Consider the following 20770-nt stretch of genomic DNA (forward strand, 5'->3'; position numbering starts at 1 on the left):
GCCTGAGACAGAAGGACCACAGGTTCAAGGACAGCCTCCGCAACTTAGCAAGCCCCTCAGCAACCTAGTGAGACCTTGTTTCAAAATAAAAATTATATAGGGCTGGTGGTGTAGCTCAGGGGTAGAACATCCCTTTTTTTTTAAATCCCTACTACCAAAGAAAAAAGGAAAAGGAAGGAAGGAAGGAAGGAAGGAAGGAAGGAAGGAAGGAAGGAAGGAAGGAAGGAAGGAGGGAGGGAAGGAAGGAAGGAAGGAAGGAAGGAAGGAAGGAAGGAAGGAAGGAAGGAACCTTGAGAAATTATTCATACCTTCTGAACATCAGATAGATATTTCCTATTGCTGAGAATCAGTTGTGAACCTGGGTTCCGTCTTTCTACAAATTTGAGGCCCATACAGGTACATTATACATTTTTATGTGCCAGGTATCTGATTTAAAGTTTGTCATGCATTATATTATTTAATAATTTTTTGTAAATGAACACATGGAAGAAAGTATGGACCTTCCTGTAAAATATAAGCAATACAACATTCCAGTATTCTTTATAAGAATCCAAAATGTTCAATTAATTTCTAGTTTTAATCTTGGGAACATTTTAGATAAATTGATTTATCATTAACATTGACTTTTTAATAAATAATGCCTAACCATTTTATATTTTAATTTTTAGTATTTTATCATTGTTTTTACTAGAATCAGTAATTCTACAGAAGATGTGATTTTGCTGCTATATTTTATTATTTCTAAAGATTGAGTATTTCTTACAGGTCTTTGTGTTACCACCCTGGGCATTGCAGTATTGATACGAATTTTGACTACATTTCTGATGGTGTGTTTTGCGGGATTTAACATGAAAGAAAAGATATTTATTTCTTTTGCATGGCTTCCAAAGGCCACAGTGCAGGTAACGATAGATAGAATGGCTTAGCCTTTTAACTGTTATTTCTATATGATGCCTTGAAATATTGAATAGGAAGGTTTATTTAATTTGGTGAGAAATCATTGAAATTGGATTTATGAGTTTATACTAATCTACCTTTTAAAAGTTTCATATTTTTGGCATATTGATTCTTTAAATGTAATGGCCATTTATATTTCTTTAGATTAACAGGCTATTACTAAAATTCTAATAAATTATTACACTCCTAGATACCAGTGGTAGCAAAAAAGAAGAGTTTTGATTTTAACAATTAAGAGTTCTCTAAATCACCCAAAGAGAGTGTTACTAACTCTTTTTACTTTAGTATCTTCACTGAAGAGAAAAAAATAGAAATAATATGGTCCATCTTATTATTTGGGAAAACTTCAGTGTCAATATGATTGTTGATCAGTTGTGCTTGACCACAGTCTTTATATATAAAATGGAGAAAAGATTTGTTGGGAAAAAAAAAACTCAGAAAATGCTTTTACAATAGTCCCCTTTTGTCCCTGATTTCACTTTTTGGTACCCATTGCCAACCACAGCCCAAAAATATTAAATGGAAAATTCCAGAAATAAACAACTTGTAAGTTTTAAATTGCATGCCATTTTGAGTAGTACTATGAAAGGTCACACCATCCTGCCCTGTCCTGCTTTGTCCTGCCTGCCTGAAGATATAAATCCTCTCACCATATCCACACTACATATACCACTCTCCTGTTAGTCAGGAGTTTTTGCAGTATTACAATGTCCATGTGACACTTCAAATGGTCCCAAAGCACAAGAGTAGTGATGCTGACAATGTGGATATGTGAAAAAGAAGCCATAAAGTCCTTTCTTAAATAAAAGGTGGAGGTTCTTTATAATAAGGGGGAAACATGTGGGAAAACATTGTAATATGAAAGATTTAATACTATTTGCAATTTCATGGATCCCTTGGGGATGTCTGACTTATCCCCCAAAGATAAGGGAGGGATTATTGTATTTATTTCCTGAATTATTCACTAACATTTATTATTCACAACTAGCTGAACCTCCTAACAAATGTTTTAATCACTTGACCCAACATTTGTGTACTCTAAAATAAAAAGCAAGTTGTAAAACACAGATAGGTGCTTGAAATTGTTGACCAAGCATTTGTTAGAACACATATAATTCCTAATTAAATTAGAACTATATAGATTATGATTTATTGTAAATGTAATATATCCCTAATTGTTTTACATGTTTCTAGATTCTAATATCAAACAAGATCTAAATGTTCTCTATCGTCATAATTATTGAAACATGCAAATTTTTATTATCATTAGGTGAAAATTAAATGTTCTTAATTTGGGAGGCTTTGGAGGGCTGGCTGTATTATATGGGATTATTTTCTTTTTCTTTTTCTTTTCCTTTTTTTTTTTTTTTTTTTTTTCTTTTTGCGGCTCTGGGGATGGAACCCAGGGGCATTCGACCTACGAGCTACACCCTCTGCCATATTTTTATTCTTTACTTTGAAACTGTGTTTCACTGAGTTGCAGAGGGCCTCACTATGTAGCTGAGGCTATCCATGAACCACGATCCTCTGGTCTCAGCCTCTCGAATGCTGGGATTACAAGCATGCGCCACCACGCCCCACTTGGAATTACTTTCTTTTCCTTCTGTTAACACTGTAGAAGCAACAAGACTTTCATACATATGTATTTTCTATATTAGCATTTTCTAACTCTTTTGTCTATGACCTGTAGAAAATGAAATCTCAATCACATTTCAGCATAGAGACATAACCCAAACATACATACATATACACCTGCAACAGAGAATAGAAATAAAAATATGCATTGTAATGTAATGTGTGAAATTGGCCAAATTATGTTATATGCATATACAAATATTTCACAAGAAATCTCACTATTATGTATGATAATAATAATGCACCAACAAAATCTTGCAAAATGGAAAAACAAAATATCAGTTGGCAAAAAATTCATAAAGTGTTGAATTAGTGATGCACAAGGTAACACACAATAACAAAAAGCCTTCATGTGTAAGGACTAAACAAGATAGATTTTTTTCCTCTCTGGCCAACAGTCCTCAGCATGGACATTCCATAGCTGACAGGGTAACAACCACTCCCAGCATGCGCTTCCATCCATGGGACCAACTGTCACCATTTTTCATCCAGTGGGAAGGAGGAAAGAATAAGGTACATGCCTCCATTCCTTTTCAGGAAAATAATCTAAAAATAGCACTTATGGCTTCCATTTACCCATTAGTGGCCAGAATGTACATTCATAACTATATATACTTGCAAAAGAAGCTGAAAAAATAAAATTTTTCTGCTTGAACAGCAACATACAGGAAGAACAGGAAGTTCTATTAGAGAAGGAAGAAATTCTGACATTCAGCTATCTGTGGACAACTGGTATTCTCTGCCATTATATCTGATGTGCAATATTTTCTCTTCTGTTTCAGTATCTTAGAGGCTTTTCTCTGTGGAGTAAGGAGATAACCCATTTGTTAATACATCTTTCCCCATGTACATTCATAATATTACATTTTGCCTTTAAACTAAAGTAGGGATTTTCATAGTGCTATTCTAATAGATACATTTTATTTTTGTTGTCATCTTTAGTAGATAAATTTTAAACTAAGTATTTCACCAACTCCCCAGGCAAAGAGTTAACCAAATGCCAAATAAGATTAACTTGAAGTTTTGAAGAACCCTACTGCTTTCGTATTTCATGTGACTTGAAATTAATTTCATCGCTAAAGCAATACTTATTCATTTAAAAGTTCTCCATTTGCCAATAAGTATTAGTACTTTTTGTTTGTTTGTTTTGGTGGTACTGGAGATGGAACCCTTCTACCTCTGGGCTACATTCCCAGACATATTTTTATATTTTATTTAGAAACAGGGTCTCTTAAGCCAGCGCGCCTGGCTTCGAACCTGCGTGATCCTCCTGTCTCTGCCTTCCAAGCATGGGGATTACAAGCGGATGACACCACGCCTGACTAAATATTAGTACTTTTAAAAATATTTTTTTTCTTTCTTAATTCTAGGTTCATAAAAATAAAGCAACAAGCAGTAACTTTCATCTTTACTGAGAAGAAATTTAGTATACAGAACTTCATGCTTTATTTAGTTAATTATGAAATGTACATTTTCCTTGTGTCTTGAAATATTTGTGCCTGATATTTACAGACTCCTGTCTTATGCAAATAGGTACATGTGAGTCATCAGTGTGTCTTCATGCAAGGACAGGGAGAGTTTTTAGATAATCAAAACAAATACAAGCCAAGCATGGTGACACATGACAGTAATCCCAGTATTTGGGAGACTAAAACAGGAGGCTTGTAGGCTCAAAGCCAACCTCAGCAACTTAGTGAGAGCCTCAGCAACTTAGCAAGACTCTCTTTCAAAATAAAAAATAGGCCGGGCGTGGTGGCGCACGCTTGTAATCCCCGCACTTGGGAGGCAGAGACAGGAGGATCGTGCAGGTTCGAAGCCAGCCGCGCGCGCTGGCTTAGGAGACCCTGTTTCCAAATAAAAATGTAAAAATAGGTCTGGGAGTGTAGCCCTGAGATAGAAGGGCTTCCAGGAACCCCAGTACCACCAAAAAAAAAAAAAAAAATAGCCAGGCATGGTGGCACATGCTTGTAATCCCAGCATTCGGGAGGCAGAGACCGGAAGATGGCAGTTTGTGGACAGCCTCAGCTACTTAGTGAGGCCCTCTGCAAATTAGTGAGACCCTGTTTCAAAATAAAGAATTAAAGCCAGGCGTGGTGGTGCACGCTTGTAATCCGTGAATTTGGGAGGCAGAGACAGGAGGATTGCACAGGTTCAAAGCCAGCCGGTCTGGCTTAAGAGACCCTGTTTCCAAATAAAAATATATCTAAAAAAAAATAGGTCTGGGAGTGTAGCCCAGAGGTAGAAGGGCTTCCAGGAACCCCAGTACTACAAAAAAAAAAGTAAAAAAAAAAAAGAAAGAAAGAAAGAAAGAAAGAAAGAAAGAAAGAATTAAAAAAAAATAGGGCAGGGGGTGTATCTCGGAGGTCAAATGCCCCTGGGTTTTATCCCCAGACCCACAAAAATAAATTAATAAGTAAATAATAAAAAGGTCTGGGGTATACCTTGTAGGTAGAATGCCCCCAGACTCAAAACCCAGTACCCCATTCCCTCAAATATGCAATACACTTTGAAGAAAGACTAAAGACTGAGAAGACAACTTTCTCAGTGGAGCAAAAGAATATGATGTTATTTTAAAAATTATGATATGTCACTTTTCAAAATATGTGCTTGCTGAAGCATGTCTACAATTTTCCTCTTAAACATTTATAGGCTGCAATAGGATCTGTGGCTTTGGACACCGCAAGATCACATGGAGAGAAACAGTTAGAAGAGTATGGGATGGATGTGCTCACAGTGGCGTTTTTGTCCATCCTCATCACCGCCCCAACTGGAAGCCTGCTTATTGGTTTGCTGGGTCCCCGGCTTCTCGAGAAATCTGAAGATCAAAATAAGGATGAAGTTCAAGGAGAAAATTCTGCACAAGTTTAGAGGTGAAAAGAAAAAAATCTGAACATAATGATTAGAAAGCTTCTAGCAGAGGCTAATTTTATCAGGATAGATATTGAAATGTGTAATGTTTAAGTTTAAAATGTAATAGAAGCCGGGCGTGGTGGCGCAGGCTTGTAATCCCCATGCTTGGGAGGCTGAGACAGAAGAATCACACAGGTTCGAAGCCAGCCTCAGCTTCTTAGTGAGGCTCCCAGCAACTTAGTGAGGCTCTGTTTTCAAATAAAATATAAAATAGGGCTGGGAGTGTAGCCTGGAGGTAGAAAGCCCCTGGATTCCACCCCTAGTACCACACACACACACACACACACACACACACACACACACACACAAAAGTAATAGAAGCCAAAGTGCCTCCGTTTTCTTAAATAGCATTTTTAGCCCTTGCCCTTAGCATGTGGGAGATAATGTTCTACATCCCAGCCTTAATTTCTCTTCCTCCCTCCAAATACTCCTTCATCCTATTCCTTAATTTGTATAAAGATACAATGTACTTAAACATATGGAAGTCAACCACTAAGCCAAGCAAGGGAAAGAGGGATGAGGAGGGAATGGGGTGGGAATTGGGTAGGGGTTAAATCAGTGATATGTACATGTATGTACACACAAGTTTTTTACCCCAATATGATGTATGAATATAATGCACCAATAAAAATTTTTAAAAAATTTGCATAAAGACATATCTACTTAACTATACTACCACAATTTAAAATGAACATGAATTAGCCATCAGGGAAATGCAAATCAAAACTACCCTGAGATTCCATCTAACCCCAATCAGAGTGGCAAGCATAAAGAAATCAAATAACAACAAATGCTGGTGAGGATGTGGGGAAAGAGGAACTCTTTTACACTTTTGGTGGGAGTGCAAACTAGTTCAACTACTATGGAGATCTGTGTGGAGATTCCTTAGAAAACTGGGAATGGATTCACCATATGATCTGGCTATTACCACTCCCGGGTATCTTTCCAAAGGGGTTGAAATCAGAGAACTACAGTAATATATGTATTCCCATGTTCATAGAAGCACAATTCGTAATAGCCAAAATATGGAACCAACCTAGGTCTCCATCAACAAATGAATGGATTGCAAAATTATGGGAAATACACACAATGCAATTCTACTCAGCTATAAAGAAGAACAAAATCATGTCATTCGCAAGAAGATGGAAAGACCTGGAGAACATTGTGTTAAGTGAGATAGTTAAGCACAGAAAGAGAAGGGACATATGTTTTCTCTAATATGCCCAAACTAGGGAGTATTGGGGATACCAGAGGGACTCCAGATAATGGAGGGGAAACCTCAGCAAAGCTAGAAAGGAAGGGTAGGAGAGGAAGAAGACTGAGGTTGATTAATGGAGGAGCTACATTTGAATATGTGCTTAAGTGTGAATGTAGCATGGTCAACCTGGACACTCATTGTTGGGAGGAGGAAAGGGGAAGCAGAGTGGAAGAGGGCACCAAGCACATTCTGAATGTATGTCATTTCCAATATGATCCACATTAAAAAACAACAACAAAAAAAAACCCTCTTACCTTAAATGTACAAAAATAAGTAAGTAAATAAATGAAAGATGGTTCATTTATAAAATGGAAAAAATAAATAAAATTAACATGGAGAAGACTAAGCTACCCAAAAGGTGTCATGATTCTTGGCCATCTCTAAGCTCTCATGCCTTGAGTTGTTTGGGGTTTCCCCCACCCATCTTTTTGTTTTGTTTTATTTTTGTTTTTAAACATCAAAATGCAGTACTTCATCAGTTTCTACCCACATTTTCCCTGTCAATCTGCTCCTTCTCAATTTCTACCTCTTACTACTTTCTGTGAAGTATTGTCACTTATTGGTCCCAACAAAAATTTTAAGTATACAAGGCTAATCTGCAAAAACTCCATGTACTCTTCTCCTTATTAGACTATGGTTCCAGCTCTTTTCACCATGGCAATTCTATTCGACACTAGCTTCATATTCACATATCCTAAACACACTTAGCATTCCTGGCAGCCAGACTCAGGTTATTTGATAGTACTGTGGTTTTGTTCTCACTGTGGAAGGAACTAATTTATATCAAAGTTCAGATAGGTATTTAAAACTGAACTTCATTAGTTACATGCACTTCGTTGGGGCATTCTAAGCTTAATACCCATCTGCTTCTGTACTATTGCAGGCTTTGAAACTACATTTATTCAACGATCACAGTCGCCAGTGCGGGATTGGTTCATCCCCCTAACTCAGATTCCAAAATCTGTGGACACTCAAGCCCCTTGTATAAAGTAGTGTGATATTTGTATATAAGCTACGCACATCCTTCCACATACTTGAAATCATCTTTAGCTTGCTTATTATACCTAATAAAATGCCTGTATATTATTTTATTTACATATATTCGGTGTAGTATTAAGTATTCTGCAAATTCAAGTTTTGCTCTTTGGAACTTTATGGAATATTTATTCCACACCATATGTATATAAACAGTTTATATGCCCAAACTAGGGAGTATTGGGGATACCAGAGGGACTCGAAATAATGGAGGGGAAACCTCAGCAAAGCAAATACACACACACACACACACACACACACACACACACACACTGGAGATGAAATCTAGAAACTTCTACCTCTGACCTTTTTATACTCCAGTTCTTTTTATATTTATTTTGAAACAGGGTCTCGCTAAGATTCTGAGCCTGGCCTTGAACCTACGATCCTCCACCTCAGCCTTCCAAACACTGGGAGGTACATTATGGGCATGTGCCGCTACACCCAGATAACCACAATATTTTTTTTTATCTCCAGTTGCTTTAAATCACAGATGTGGAACCCATAGTATAGAAGACTAACTGTGCTGACTGAAAGCCTTTGGTGTCAGGCCCATCATCAAGACTAATCTTGTTCTTTAAGGATTTGACAGTGCAGTTGAGGAAAGCATCAATTAAACAAGAGATTGCAAAATAGTGTAAGTGCTATTACACAGGAACTAAGGAGTGCTTGGGAGCCCAAAGCAAAGGCATCTGGTCAATCCAGGGGTGGTGCAGTTCAGGCTGAGTGTCTCAAGAAAGCAGGGCCTGACTGAGAGATGTTTGGACTTGGCCTGTAAAGGGGGCATGCGCAGTGGGTGATGCTTAGTTCTGCTTGCATTGTCAGTCATCTGTAGCATTTTCTTTCCATACAGGGCTTGAAAGCCAGGTGTGGTGATGCATGCTTGTAATCCCAGTACTTGGGAAACTGAGACAGGAGGATCACAGGTTTGTGGCCAGCAATAGCTACTTAGCAGCCTCTGCAACTTAGTGAGACCCTGTTTCACAATAAGGAATAAAAAAATAGGGCTGGGGTGTAGCTTGGAGGTAGAATGACCCAGGATTCAATTCCCAGTACTGGAAATAACAGGCTTTGGATACTTAACTTATACAAAATACAATTTGTTTCACTAAATCATAATAGTATTTAAAATATTCAGGACCCCAAGGGAAGATAGAGAAGTCCACAAAATGTATAAAGAATTGAAGAGCACATAAAGTCACTGCCAGTAGCCTCGGACTTTCCAAGGGCATGTAACAAGGTCCTTCCCCCTCTCCTCAGTGGGCAACCACCTTCCAAGTCTCTAAGACTGTTAAGTACTGGCCTTTGGATTCCTTCCACACCATCTCTGATGTTTGTGCCTATTACTGGGAACTCCTTGTAGGAATGTATTCATTGCTAGACTATGTTGCTATTTTAGATAATGGACATGGTAGGTCAGAGTGAAAAGGGCTGACCACTCAGCAGGGCTCACCACATGAAGCCTAGTGTTTGTCACCACACTAACAGCCATTACTCATGACTTTGTTGGTGAACCCAGAGTTAACTTGATCATGTATTGGCCAACTTATCCCACCCCAATCACAGATAGAAACTCAAACTTTTGGGTCCCCTGTACACACTTCTGTCAGCACACATATAACACATTTTTTTCAGTTTGTTTACATGTCTGTCTTCAATTGAGTCAGCTCCTAAGGGGGTAGAATCCTTGTCTTGGTCATCTTTGAATCCTCAGTATTTGTACTAGGCATGAAACACAGTATGCATTTGATAAATATTTATGAATCAGCGAGAGGGTCATCTTTCAGTATCAGATAACTACTTGCCTCGGATCTTGTTCAGATCTTAGTCTGCTTATCTTTCTTAGTCCACTTGTGTTCTAACAAAATACTATTAACTGAATGCCTTGAAGAACAGAGACGTATTTCCATTAGGGAATGGGAGTCTAAGTTCAGGACCTCCACATGGCCAGCCTGAGTGGTTGGCTTGCCACTGCCCACCTTCTCCTATGGCCCCACATGGCAGAGAGAACGCAAATAAGCTCACTGATAGCCCTTTTTGTAAGGGCACTCTAATAGCATCATGGCCCTACCCTCATGATCTGATCTAAACCTAATAAGTCATCCTTGGTGGTCCATGCCTGTAATCCTAGTATTTAGCAGGCTGAAACAGGAGGATTGCAAATTCATGGCCAGCTTCAGCAACTAAGGAAAGCCATTAGCAATTTAGCAAGAACCTCTTCCAAAATGAAAAATAAAATAGGGCTGAGAATGTAGGTGGAGGTAGAATGCCTCTGAGTTCAACCTCCAGTATTAAAATAAACAAATTATGTAAATCTAATCACCTCCCCAATTGCCATATCCAATTTCCATCACATTATGGGGTTGGAACCTCAAAAATATGAATTGGGGATGGGAATCACGACATCTGAGGTCTGCTCCAAGATGTCTTGCGATGTCTGGAGTCTCACAACATCTCTGCTTCTGGCTTCCAGGGTTCTGCCTCCTGTCCCCGCTGTGGGGTCTCATGTGGGAAGGAAGGGACCCGACCTATCATCCCAGTCTTTTGGTGATATTGGGCAATGACCAAGTCAATAACTACTTCCTGCTGTCAGGGGGCATTGTAGGGGGCCCCTTGACCAGGAGAGGTTGGGTCATTTGGAAGTGGGCAAGTGGGAGTATGGCTGCAGCAGGAGTTGATTGAAGGTTATTGTTGACAACTTGGTAATGCACGTTTGAATGAACTTTAACAGATGTGGGGCTACTAAAAGAAAAGGCAAATCATGAGAATGGGTTCCAGGAGGGGAAGCAGCCCAGCAGCTACTGGCCCTTGGAACTCTTCCAGATATGAGGGAGACTGTCAATATCATGTTTTTAGCTGCATTTTTCCTGAGAAAGAGACATACACCACCCTTTTAAGCAGTTTTCTTCATTAGACCAGATTCGTTAATGTATGGGTCAGTCTGGTCAAATGGAAAACATGCTATTGGGTCAGGAGCATCGGCAACAGATTTTAGAGAATTTAATACTTACGACTGGCATCCAGAGAGGGAGAGCACTGTACTGATCTCAGCTTGTGATTGGTCCAACATTTTATGAAAGGGAGCCAAATAGGTCTCTTGCATGGTGAATTTCCAGACATAAACAAGTGGGCCTGCTGAAATAAAAGCATTAAAGAGAATTATGATGAAAAAAATGGAGTTTAGTGGCCCCCAACATTGTACAGGAGAATTTGTCATGGGACTGTTGTAATGGAGCCCTTTTTAGCTGAGTAAGGTGATGCCAGTTGGGGTCCTCCAGCAGTTTGGCCCCAGTAGGTATGGTGGGGATCACTGTAAAAGTCCCAGTCCACCGTGGTGGAAGATGTTTTGGTTGAAGTGACTTAAGGAGGACTTAGTCTTCTGGCTCAAGGGCCTTGGCTGCCAGGTGTGGAGCTGCTTTTTCAGTCCCAGGTTGGGGAAGATATCAGTCAGCATGTTCCTGAAGGAGGTGCCTGAGAAAAGACAAGTAAGGGAGATAGGAAGCCAAAGGAAGGGGATCTGAAGGGAGAGTGTGATTAAGGAAAAAAGGGTGACCATACAGCAATTCAAAGGGGCTCATGAAGGTGGGGCTTTGAGGGGTGGCCCATATGCACGCCAGATCCAGTGGTAGGAGTTCAGGTCATGACACCCACAGCTCCAGGGAGTTTTGTTAGATAATTTTAAAGAAAACCATTCATTTTTTCTACTCTTCCTGATGACTGTGGTTGATATGGGATGTGGAGCTTCCAAGAAATGCCAAGGGCCTGTGCCACTTATTGAGTAACCTTAGGAATCAAAGCTAGTTCATTATCAGACCGTAAGGAATTGAGGAGTCCAAACCAAGGGGTTGATGTCTGAGCATAGAGCACTGGCCGCCATGTTGGCTGTCTCGTCCTTTGAGGAAAAAGCCTCTACCCATATTAGGGTATCAATCATGGTAAGAAGATATTTTAGTTTTTTGTGAGAAGGCATATGGGTGAAGTCGATTTGCCAGTCCTGTCCTGGCAAATGTCCTCTCATTTGGTGGGTAGAAAAAGAAGGGTGAAGCCCTCCTTGGGGAGAAACAGCAGCACAAGTAGAATAGGAGGCACTGGTTTTACTAATCAGCTGTTGCAGAAAGGGAGAATAAAACAAGGGGCTTAGAAAATGTTTAAGTGCCATAGGCCCAACATGCAGGGAATTATGCATTAAGCTAATGATTTCTTCAGCCTGAGCCTCAGGCAGAGCAATTTTGTCCTGTAAAAGAGGGCCTGAGCCAGGCATGGTGGCGCACGTTTGTAATCCCTGTGCTTGGGAGGGGGAGACAGGAGGATCATGCAGGTTCAAAACCAGCCTCATTGGCTTAGGAGACCCTGTTTCAAATAAAAAAACATTTTAAAACATAGGTCTGGGAGTGTAGCCCGGAGGTAGAAGGGTTTCCAGGAACCCCAGTACCACCAAAAACAACAACAACAACAACAAAAAGAGGGCATATAGTGCGTGGGCAGGAGAGCTTACCATCAGTCCCCTGTACCAAGATTGGAAAAGGAAAACTAGAACCCGGAAAGGATGGAAGGACTGAGTAGGCAACCAAAACAGAGGTTGCATTACCCACTACCTTGAGAGTTACCCTGGGCTTGGCAAGGGGGATCTAGGTTGAGGAGTCCGGGAGTCTTTGGCCAGACCAAGTAGGGCCAGTGGCAGGGCCTAGTCTGGAAGGGTAGTCCCCCTGTGTTGAGGCACCTGGAGCTCACAACTTTTTCAAGGGCACTGTTACAGTGTCTCTCCTGGCCGTACACTGGGCATGGTCTGGATCACCTTTAGGCCCAAAGCCCAAAACTTCTGTTACTACCTTCAACCGAAACAGCTCTGCTTTTGTTTGTTTTATATTAAAGTTTCCACATAGGATTTCATGAGGAAAAAAATAAAACGGTTTTATACTGATGACATTGTATCGAGTGCTTACTCTGTACTAAGTCCTTCCTATACACTAGCTGAATGTCATTTATTCTCACACCACCACCATCACAGCATCCCTTACAGAGGAGAAAGCAAGCTCAGGGAGATTATGTATTTGCCTCCAAGTGACAGCACTGGGTTTTGAACCCAGGTAGATTCGTCTTCAGACTATGCTTTTCTTTCTCTTTTCTAACCTTTGGAGCATATTTAAGCTGATTTCAGGGGAAACATGATCTGAGTTTTGCAAGTTACTCTGGCACTTGCAAACCTTGGCGCCCTGGAGCTGCTTCCTGGCTAAAATGCCCAGTAATGTCAATTTTGTCCTTGAACTTTAACAATCCAACAGGTCAGAATTAAAGAGAGACATCAAACGGAAGGTATTGCCTGAACTCAAAGCACGGGGATGAATCGGGAGCCTAGTCATCCTAGCCTCTGCAGAAGCTTACAGCCACCTCAAGAGGCTGCCGCTGGCCCCGCCCCTCTGGCCCCGCCCCCACCAAGGTCCCGCCCCTCGCCGGAGGCCCCGCCCCCGCGTGCTGCGCTCCGGGTCCAGTCCCGCCCAGCGCCCGCGCGGAGGGAGGCGGGCCAGGCGGCCCGGCCACCCCCAGAGGCGCGCGGCCTACGTGACGGTTGCTGAGCGCCTGGGCCGGCGAGGTGGCTGAAGGACTTTAGGTACGCCCATTTTCTGGGTTCTCCCTTTCCAGGCCCGTGGGCGCTGGTCCCTTGTCTCCTGCGGTCATTTTCCTTTCTGCAGCTCCGAAAGCCCATCCACCTCCTTCAGTTCAGGGGGGCGCACGCGGGCTTCTTCCCCAGAAGCCCAGTCAACAGTCACAGGCCCTCTCTGGCCCCCCCTGACCCATTTCTTTACCGTTTCATCGCAGACCTCTCTTCTCCTCTATTCTTTCAGTCAAGATTGACTCAGTTGTTTCTATTAAGCACAGGCTATTATGCAAATGCCGAATCTCTGCAAATGCACATTCACATGCCTCAGTGGTTGGAGATGTGGAGATGTTTTCCAGGATTTGTTGTTGGTCCTAAGCCGGGTCTCCTCCCCCCACACCCTTAACCCGCGTCTAGTCCTCGTGGCCTTATCACAGCGGACCGCCGCTTACAATCAGTGCTTTTGAAGGACTAAGGACAGTTGTTGCACACTTACCCTGTGTCAGGTACGTCATCGAGTCTCATGAGGGCTCCAGAGGACCGTACGGTCCTGACAACACTCTATGGGTTAGATCCTAGAAAGATCAAACTGAGCTGTGGGGAAAGGTGATTGGCAGACGGGCACTGAGGCCACATCCAACACACCCCGATTTTCCTCAGAGGTAAACGAAATTATTATTTGCTTAACAGAAGTGTAAAAAATTAATGCATCGCTATTGCATGTAGGACATTCATTCCATATTTTCGTCGCTATGTGCTTATGAAAGGGACTTTCCTATTTATTACTTTCTGTGAGTACTAGCTGTTTTTCTTGTCATAGCATCTGCCCCTTACCAGACAAAAGGAGAAAGGCAGGTACAATTAGAATAGTAGCTAAAGTACCATTTTATAGTACTTCTCATTTTGTATATCATTTTCATAATCATTCTGTTGATATGGTTCTGTAAGATAGGTGGTTAACAAAACCCCATTTTTTTCTAGGAAGGGAACTAAGTATTGGGTTGAATAGTATCTAGAACATAATATGTGGTCAGTAAATATGTATTGCTGGAATAAATAGATGTGCTTCTAAAGGAGCCACTATCTACTTTTCTATTCTCTGAACCAGAAGATCAAGAAAAAAAGAGAAATCTAGTGACATGCTTAGGAACAGTTATTTATCAGATATTTTTAGAGAATCTCCTACTTTTCTCCTGCATTATTTTAGATTTTGTGACTGCAGAGCTAAGAAAGACTAGTAAGGTCCCTGTTCTTGTTGCTCTTAAATTCTAGTAAAATAAGATAGAAGTTGTAGTGGTGCATGCTTATAATCCCAGTACTTGGGAGGCTGAGACAGAAGGATCACAGGTTTGTGGCCAGCCTTAGTAACTTAGTGAGGTCCCCCATAACTTAGTGAAATCCTGTTTCAAAATTACAAGTAAATAGGGCTGAGGGTGTAGCCCATAGGTAGAATGCCCTTGGGTTTAATCTTCAGTACCACAGAAATAAATAAAAACAAACAAACAATATATGTGCAGGAGTTTTTGGATAATGTTAAATGCAATGAAGAAGTAAAATAGTGTGACATGAGAGATATTCAGGAAGACATTGCTTTAAATTGCTTCTTTAGGGACGTCCTGTCCAAAGAGCTGGCATTTGTGCTGAAACTTCAGTGATATTAAAAAAAAAAATTCAGCCATGGAAATATCAAGGATCAGAGCCGTACAGTAAAGGCAAGTCCAATTACAGAAGCTCTAAAGTAGGAAAGAGACTGTCCTTTAAAGGAACATCATAAAAACTCCAGTTGCTGGAATATAGAAAATGTGCTACAAGATAAGCTTGGAGAAATAGGTAGGGATCAAGTCATGGAGAGCTAGGAATAGACTATTTATGTATGGAATAGGTTTGGAATTTATTTAAGTATAATGAGAAACTTTTAGTGAGTTTTGAAGAGAGTGGTAAGATTTGCTTTGAATGCAATGAATGGATTGCAGGATGGGGAGTAAGATCCATAACAGAAGACAATTACAGAAATCTAAGGAGCAATGACACAAGTTTGGGATAAAGTGGATGTATGTATGTATACTTTGCCATCACAGCCTACAGATTTTGTTATGTTTTGAATATAGGGATGAGGAAATAGGAAGAGTCATTTCTAACTGCAGGTTTTTGTCTTGAGCTTGAGTAGATGGTTATGCTGTTTGCCAGTTGGAAAAGACTAGGAAAGAAAAGAAGGGGAAAGTTTTATTGTGCTTGCCTTGATATTTATATGATTATTAGAAATATAAGATAAGTTTTAAGTCTTGACTTTTGTGCAGATGGCAAGATACCCAACTTTCAAAGTTGGGAGTCACTAGCATATAGAAAAAAATTACCTCGGGCAAGTGTGTTCACAGAAACCATTCCAATGATTAAAGAAATCAAAGAAGTAGACAAAGCAAATGAAGGAATAGCCAGAAAAGTAGGAATAAAACAGAAGTGTGGTGACACAACCCCAAACAAAACATTGTCAGTTGATATTGAATCATGCCGAGAGGTCAAGTAAAATAAAAACACCTGCATGTGAGGCTTTGGCAACATAGTTAGTTATGTACTTTGACAGGTACAGTGAAGAGAAAATATGATGTGAAGAAGATGATAGGTCTGTAGAAATCTCAAGATCTTTTACTATAGAGAGGAATGTGTGGAGTCAGTGAAGGTTACCTAAAGGTGAGGATATTAATTCACGTTCTTTAGACTAATGTGAATAGGGGAACTTATATACAAGAGTGCATATACTTTAGGCATGTAATTTTTGAGAAAACAAGAGAAAATAGAATACAGGAAATATGTGAAAATATTGGCTTTGGATGAAAACATGTACATATAATTTCTAGTAATAAGAAAAGCAGTGAATGCAAGCAAAAAATCAGATAGATGGATAGATTCAGGGTCATAAAGTGAGAGTTTTGCCTAATATTCTCTCTTTCATAAATGAAGTATAAGGTATGAGATAAGATGAGTAAGGGTGAAGATTGTTTAGAGAGTAGGGATAAGAGAAGAAAAAAATATATAAAATAGCCGCATTAGAGAATGGAAAACATTCACACTAGAAAAGTCTATTTACATGATGAGAGTGAGGGGCCCAGATCAAGTGGAAACAAGGATAATAAAGCAAAAGAAATCAAGGAACTGGAAGACCACAGTAGTGGGTGGTGTGGGTGCTTAGGTGAACAGCTGAAATAGTCTTTGAGCCCACACACCCTGATTATCCAGCTTAATAGGCTACCATTTTACTGAGAAATAGTTCAGAATATCACTGTGCCAACTACCCTTCCAGTTAATGCTAAAAAAAAAAAAAAAAAAATTGTGGCCTGATTTTTAAAAATTGGTTCATACATCCAAATTGTAGACTTTGGTGGGCTGGCACTTCTGTCTTTTCCCTTTAGTACTTTAATATGACTTATTAAAACTTTTGTTTGCTTTTTATGTGTTTTTTTACTTTATTTTTTGTGTGGTACTGGGGGTGGAACCCAGAGGCTTTCTACCTCCGGGCTATACTCCCAGACCTATTTATATATTTTTTTGGGGGGGGTGGTACAGGGGTTCCTGGAAGCCCTTCTACCTCCGGGCTACACTCCCAGACCTATTTTTTACATTTTTATTTGGAAACAGGGTCTCCTAAGCCATCGCGCGCGGCTGGCTTTGAACCTGCGCGATCCTCCTGTCTCTGCCTCCCAAGCGCGGGGATTACAAGCGTGCGCCACCATGCCCAGCCATATTTTATAAGTTGCTGAGAGCCTAAGTAGCTGAGGCTGGCTTCGAACCTGTGCGATCCTCCTGTCTCAGCCTCCCAAGCGCAGGGATTACAAGTGTGCGCCACCATGCCCAGCTCCTTTTTATGTGTTTTTAACTATTTACATCGATATGTGTTTATTAAATCACAAAAGTCTACCTCTTAAATGGTAAAAAGATGATGAAAGATAAAATCTAAAATTTCTGTTGCCTTATACGGTTTGTATGAATAGTAATAGGAAGACCTGATCTATTTTGATTCCAATAACAAAAACAAGAATAACATTTTAAGGCAGGTACACTGGGAAACACACTTGTAATCCCAATACTTGGAAAGCTATCACAGGAGGATCTCAGGCTCCAGGTGAACTTTAGTACCTTAGAGAGATCCTAAGCAATCTAGCAAGAAGCTATTTCAAATGCTTTATTTATTTATTTATTTATTTATTTATTTATTTATTTTTGCAGTACTGGGGATGGAACCCAGGGGCATTCTACCTCTGAGCTACACCCCCAGCCCTATATTATTATTATTATTATTATTATTATTATTTTATTATTATTATTATTATTATTTGGTGGTACTGGGGTTCCTGGAAGCCCTTCTACTTCCAGGCTACACTCCCAGATCTATTTTTTACGTTTTTTTTTTTTTTTTTTTTTTTGTAAACAGGGTCTCTTTAGCCAGCACGGCTGGCTTAGAACCTGCACATTTCTCCTGTTTCCGCCTCCCAAGCGCAGGGATTACAAGCGTGCGCCACCACGCCAGGCATTTTATTCTTTATTTTAAAACGGGATGTCACTGAGTTGCAAAGGGCCTCGTTAAGTAGCTGAGGCTGTTTGTGAACCGGATCCTCCTGTCTCAGCCTCCCAAATGCTGGGATTACAAGCGTGTGCCACCACACCCGGCTTCAAAAGTTTTATTTTGAATGACTTTCAAGCGATTTCTGTCACTTACAAAGAAGAGATGCAGTGGGTAAGGAGGATAGCCAACAATATAAAAGTATGAGAAGTCTCATTTATGATAATTGATCCTAAACACTGTATTCTGATTTTTGAAGGAAATTTCATTTCTTATGTATGTTATTAATGCTATTATGAAATTTAATTGGAATTTATTAAATAGAGAGAAGAGGTGAGGAACAACTTTGAATATTTAGCTAAGCCACAAGATGAATCATCTAAATTTAGAAGACTTAAGAGTTGTCCTAGAATTTTTACTGAAAAACCTGTGGTCTAGTCAAGCTGGTTGACCTTACCACTAGATGTCACTATTGTACAACATTGCTCCCAAAAGATAAACCCATAATATTACATATAAGCCTGTCAGGGAAAGTTAAGTTATTTATGTTAAGTGATACACAAACACACATACATATATATACATGCATACATACATAGAAATATATATATATATATATATATATATATATATATATATATATATATACACACACACACACACACATACAAATGTGATATTTAAGAATCGAGTTCCCAGGAAATGTGCATTGGTATTCTTTTACTGTTTATTAGTAGGTCCATCAAAGAATAAAATCATAGACTTAAAGCTAATAAAGTTCTTACATCAGCTAAGACTCTTTCTATATAACCAAGTTTATAGGTTCAGAGTTGAGATGCCAAAAAGGAAAATAACAAGAAATATACCAAACATTTTGTAGCAAATGAATAAATGGAGAGTTTAGATTTTTCAGTTCTATTCACAATATCATACTGTATCCATTATTAGTATATACCATCAAACAGGCATAATTAGAAAGGTGAAAACAGCCTCTAAACTCATCAAAAATTTTCACTACTTTAAGAGCAAAACCTAGCAATGTAATGATAATGCATATTTAGGGTTTTTTTTTTGTGTGTGTGTGTGTGTGTATGTGGTACTGAGGATAGAATCCAGAGGCATTCTACCTCCAAGCTGTACCTCTAGCCCTATTTTTTATTCTTTATTTTGAAACAGGGTCTTACTGACTTGCAAAGAGTCTCACTAAGTAGCTAAGGCTGGCCATGAACCGTGATCCTACTGTCTCAGCCTCCCAAAGGCTGGGATTACAAGCACGTGTCACCATGCCCTGCTCGGACTCAAGTTTTAAATACCATAGCTTTTGCTATAAACTCTCACTTAATCCATATAATACAAGGTGTGTATATATGTGTGTGTGTGTTTATCCTCTACCTGCCCCAAAATCTTACTAAAGTAAATATAGCAAAAAATAGCCCAGAGGTAGAAGGCTTCCAGGAACCCCAGTACCACCAAAAGAAAAAAGAAAACATGGCATGATCTCCAGTAAGCTTACTCAGTTAATTCATGTTTGTCTATTCTTAAATTTGAGTCTGCTTTCCCTAGTTGTGAGCATGAAGTGAGAAAAGTAGGTGATACAATGCCCATTTAAAAATAAAAGAAGGCTGGGGCTGTCACTCAGTGTAAAGCACTTGCCTCGCATGTGTAGGGCCCTGGGTGCCATCTTCAGCACTCAGAAAGGAGAAAAGGTCCCCGCGCGTGGGAGGCTGAGACAGAATCGCACAGGTTCGAAGCCAGCCTCAGCTACTTAGTGAGGCTCTCAGCAACTTAGTGAGACCCTGTTTCCAAATAAAATATAAAATGGGTCTGGGAGTATAGCCCGGAGGTAGAAAGCCTCTGGGTTCCACCCCCAGTACCACCAAAAAAAAAAAAAAAAAAAAAAAAAAGAAAGAAAGAAAGGAGAAAAGGTGACAAAAGATTGTAATTTATCAGCTGGGCGTGGTGATGGTGCACACTTGTAATCCCAGCATTTGGGAGGCTGAGACCAGAAGATCGCAGGTCAGGGACAGCCTCAGCTACTTAGTGAGGCCCTCTGCAACTCAGTGAGACCCGGTTTCAAAATAAAGAATAAAACATAGGGCTGGGGGTGTAGCTTGGAGGTCATATGCCCCTGGGTTCCATCCCCAGACCTGCAAAAAAAAAAAAAAAAAAAAAATTGTAATTTATTTAAGATCATACAGCTAGAATAGTTTTGTTTTAAAGCCCTCATTTTTACCACAGTGCCAAATGTCCAAACATCTAATGCAAAGAATCCTAACAATAGATAGTCTCTATTGCCTTCAGACACCTGAATTACCATGGTTATGTCTGAATTATACAGACAGGCTTTTGTTTACAGCACACTTTTTCCACACAATTCCACAAATCTGTTGGCAGAATGTCTCCTATAACAAAATTTACTTTTTTCCTTTAAAGAAGTTATTAAAAGATTAAATTCATGAGTTTAGTTTATCTGCATTTACAAAATCTATATTAAGGAAATAGCCATTTTATGTGAGATTATCATTTTTAATTTTAGATAAATTGCCATAATACTAGATGTCAACTACTAAGCCAAGCATGGGAGGGAGGGATAGGGAGAGAATGGGGTGGGGATTGGGTGGGGGCTGACTGGGAAAAGTGTGCATGTATGTCTACAAAAGTATGTATCCTACTATGATGTATGAATACAGTGCACCAATAAAAATAAATAAATTAAAAAAAAATCAGTCAGATAAGCTAAAAAAGATGTTGGAGGAGAGATAAGTCCAAGGAAGGATAAAGATAAGGAAATACCTAGAGCATAGAAGGATGTCAGGTATAGTGT

The 20770-nt window shown here is 39.8% G+C and overlaps 1 protein-coding gene across 3 annotated transcripts in view; it reads left to right on the top strand.

Moving 5' to 3' along the window:
* The window catches only part of SLC9B2 (solute carrier family 9 member B2), a gene marked incomplete at both ends in the record, with an annotated part of 45644 nt that extends 40184 nt beyond the window's left edge, over window positions 1–5460 (top strand). For all 3 annotated transcript variants that reach the window (XM_080697837.1, XM_080697839.1, XM_080697838.1), the window contains 2 exons: window positions 766–902; window positions 5242–5460. In XM_080697837.1, coding sequence (XP_080553963.1) covers window positions 766–902; window positions 5242–5460 — 356 coding nt within the window. The remainder of the gene's footprint in view (window positions 1–765; window positions 903–5241) is intronic.
* Window positions 5461–20770: the final 15310 nt, after the last annotated feature.

The sequence above is a fragment of the Muscardinus avellanarius genome (genome assembly GCF_963383645.1).
Source record: "Muscardinus avellanarius genome assembly, chromosome: 6".
Taxonomy (NCBI): domain Eukaryota; kingdom Metazoa; phylum Chordata; class Mammalia; order Rodentia; family Gliridae; genus Muscardinus; species Muscardinus avellanarius.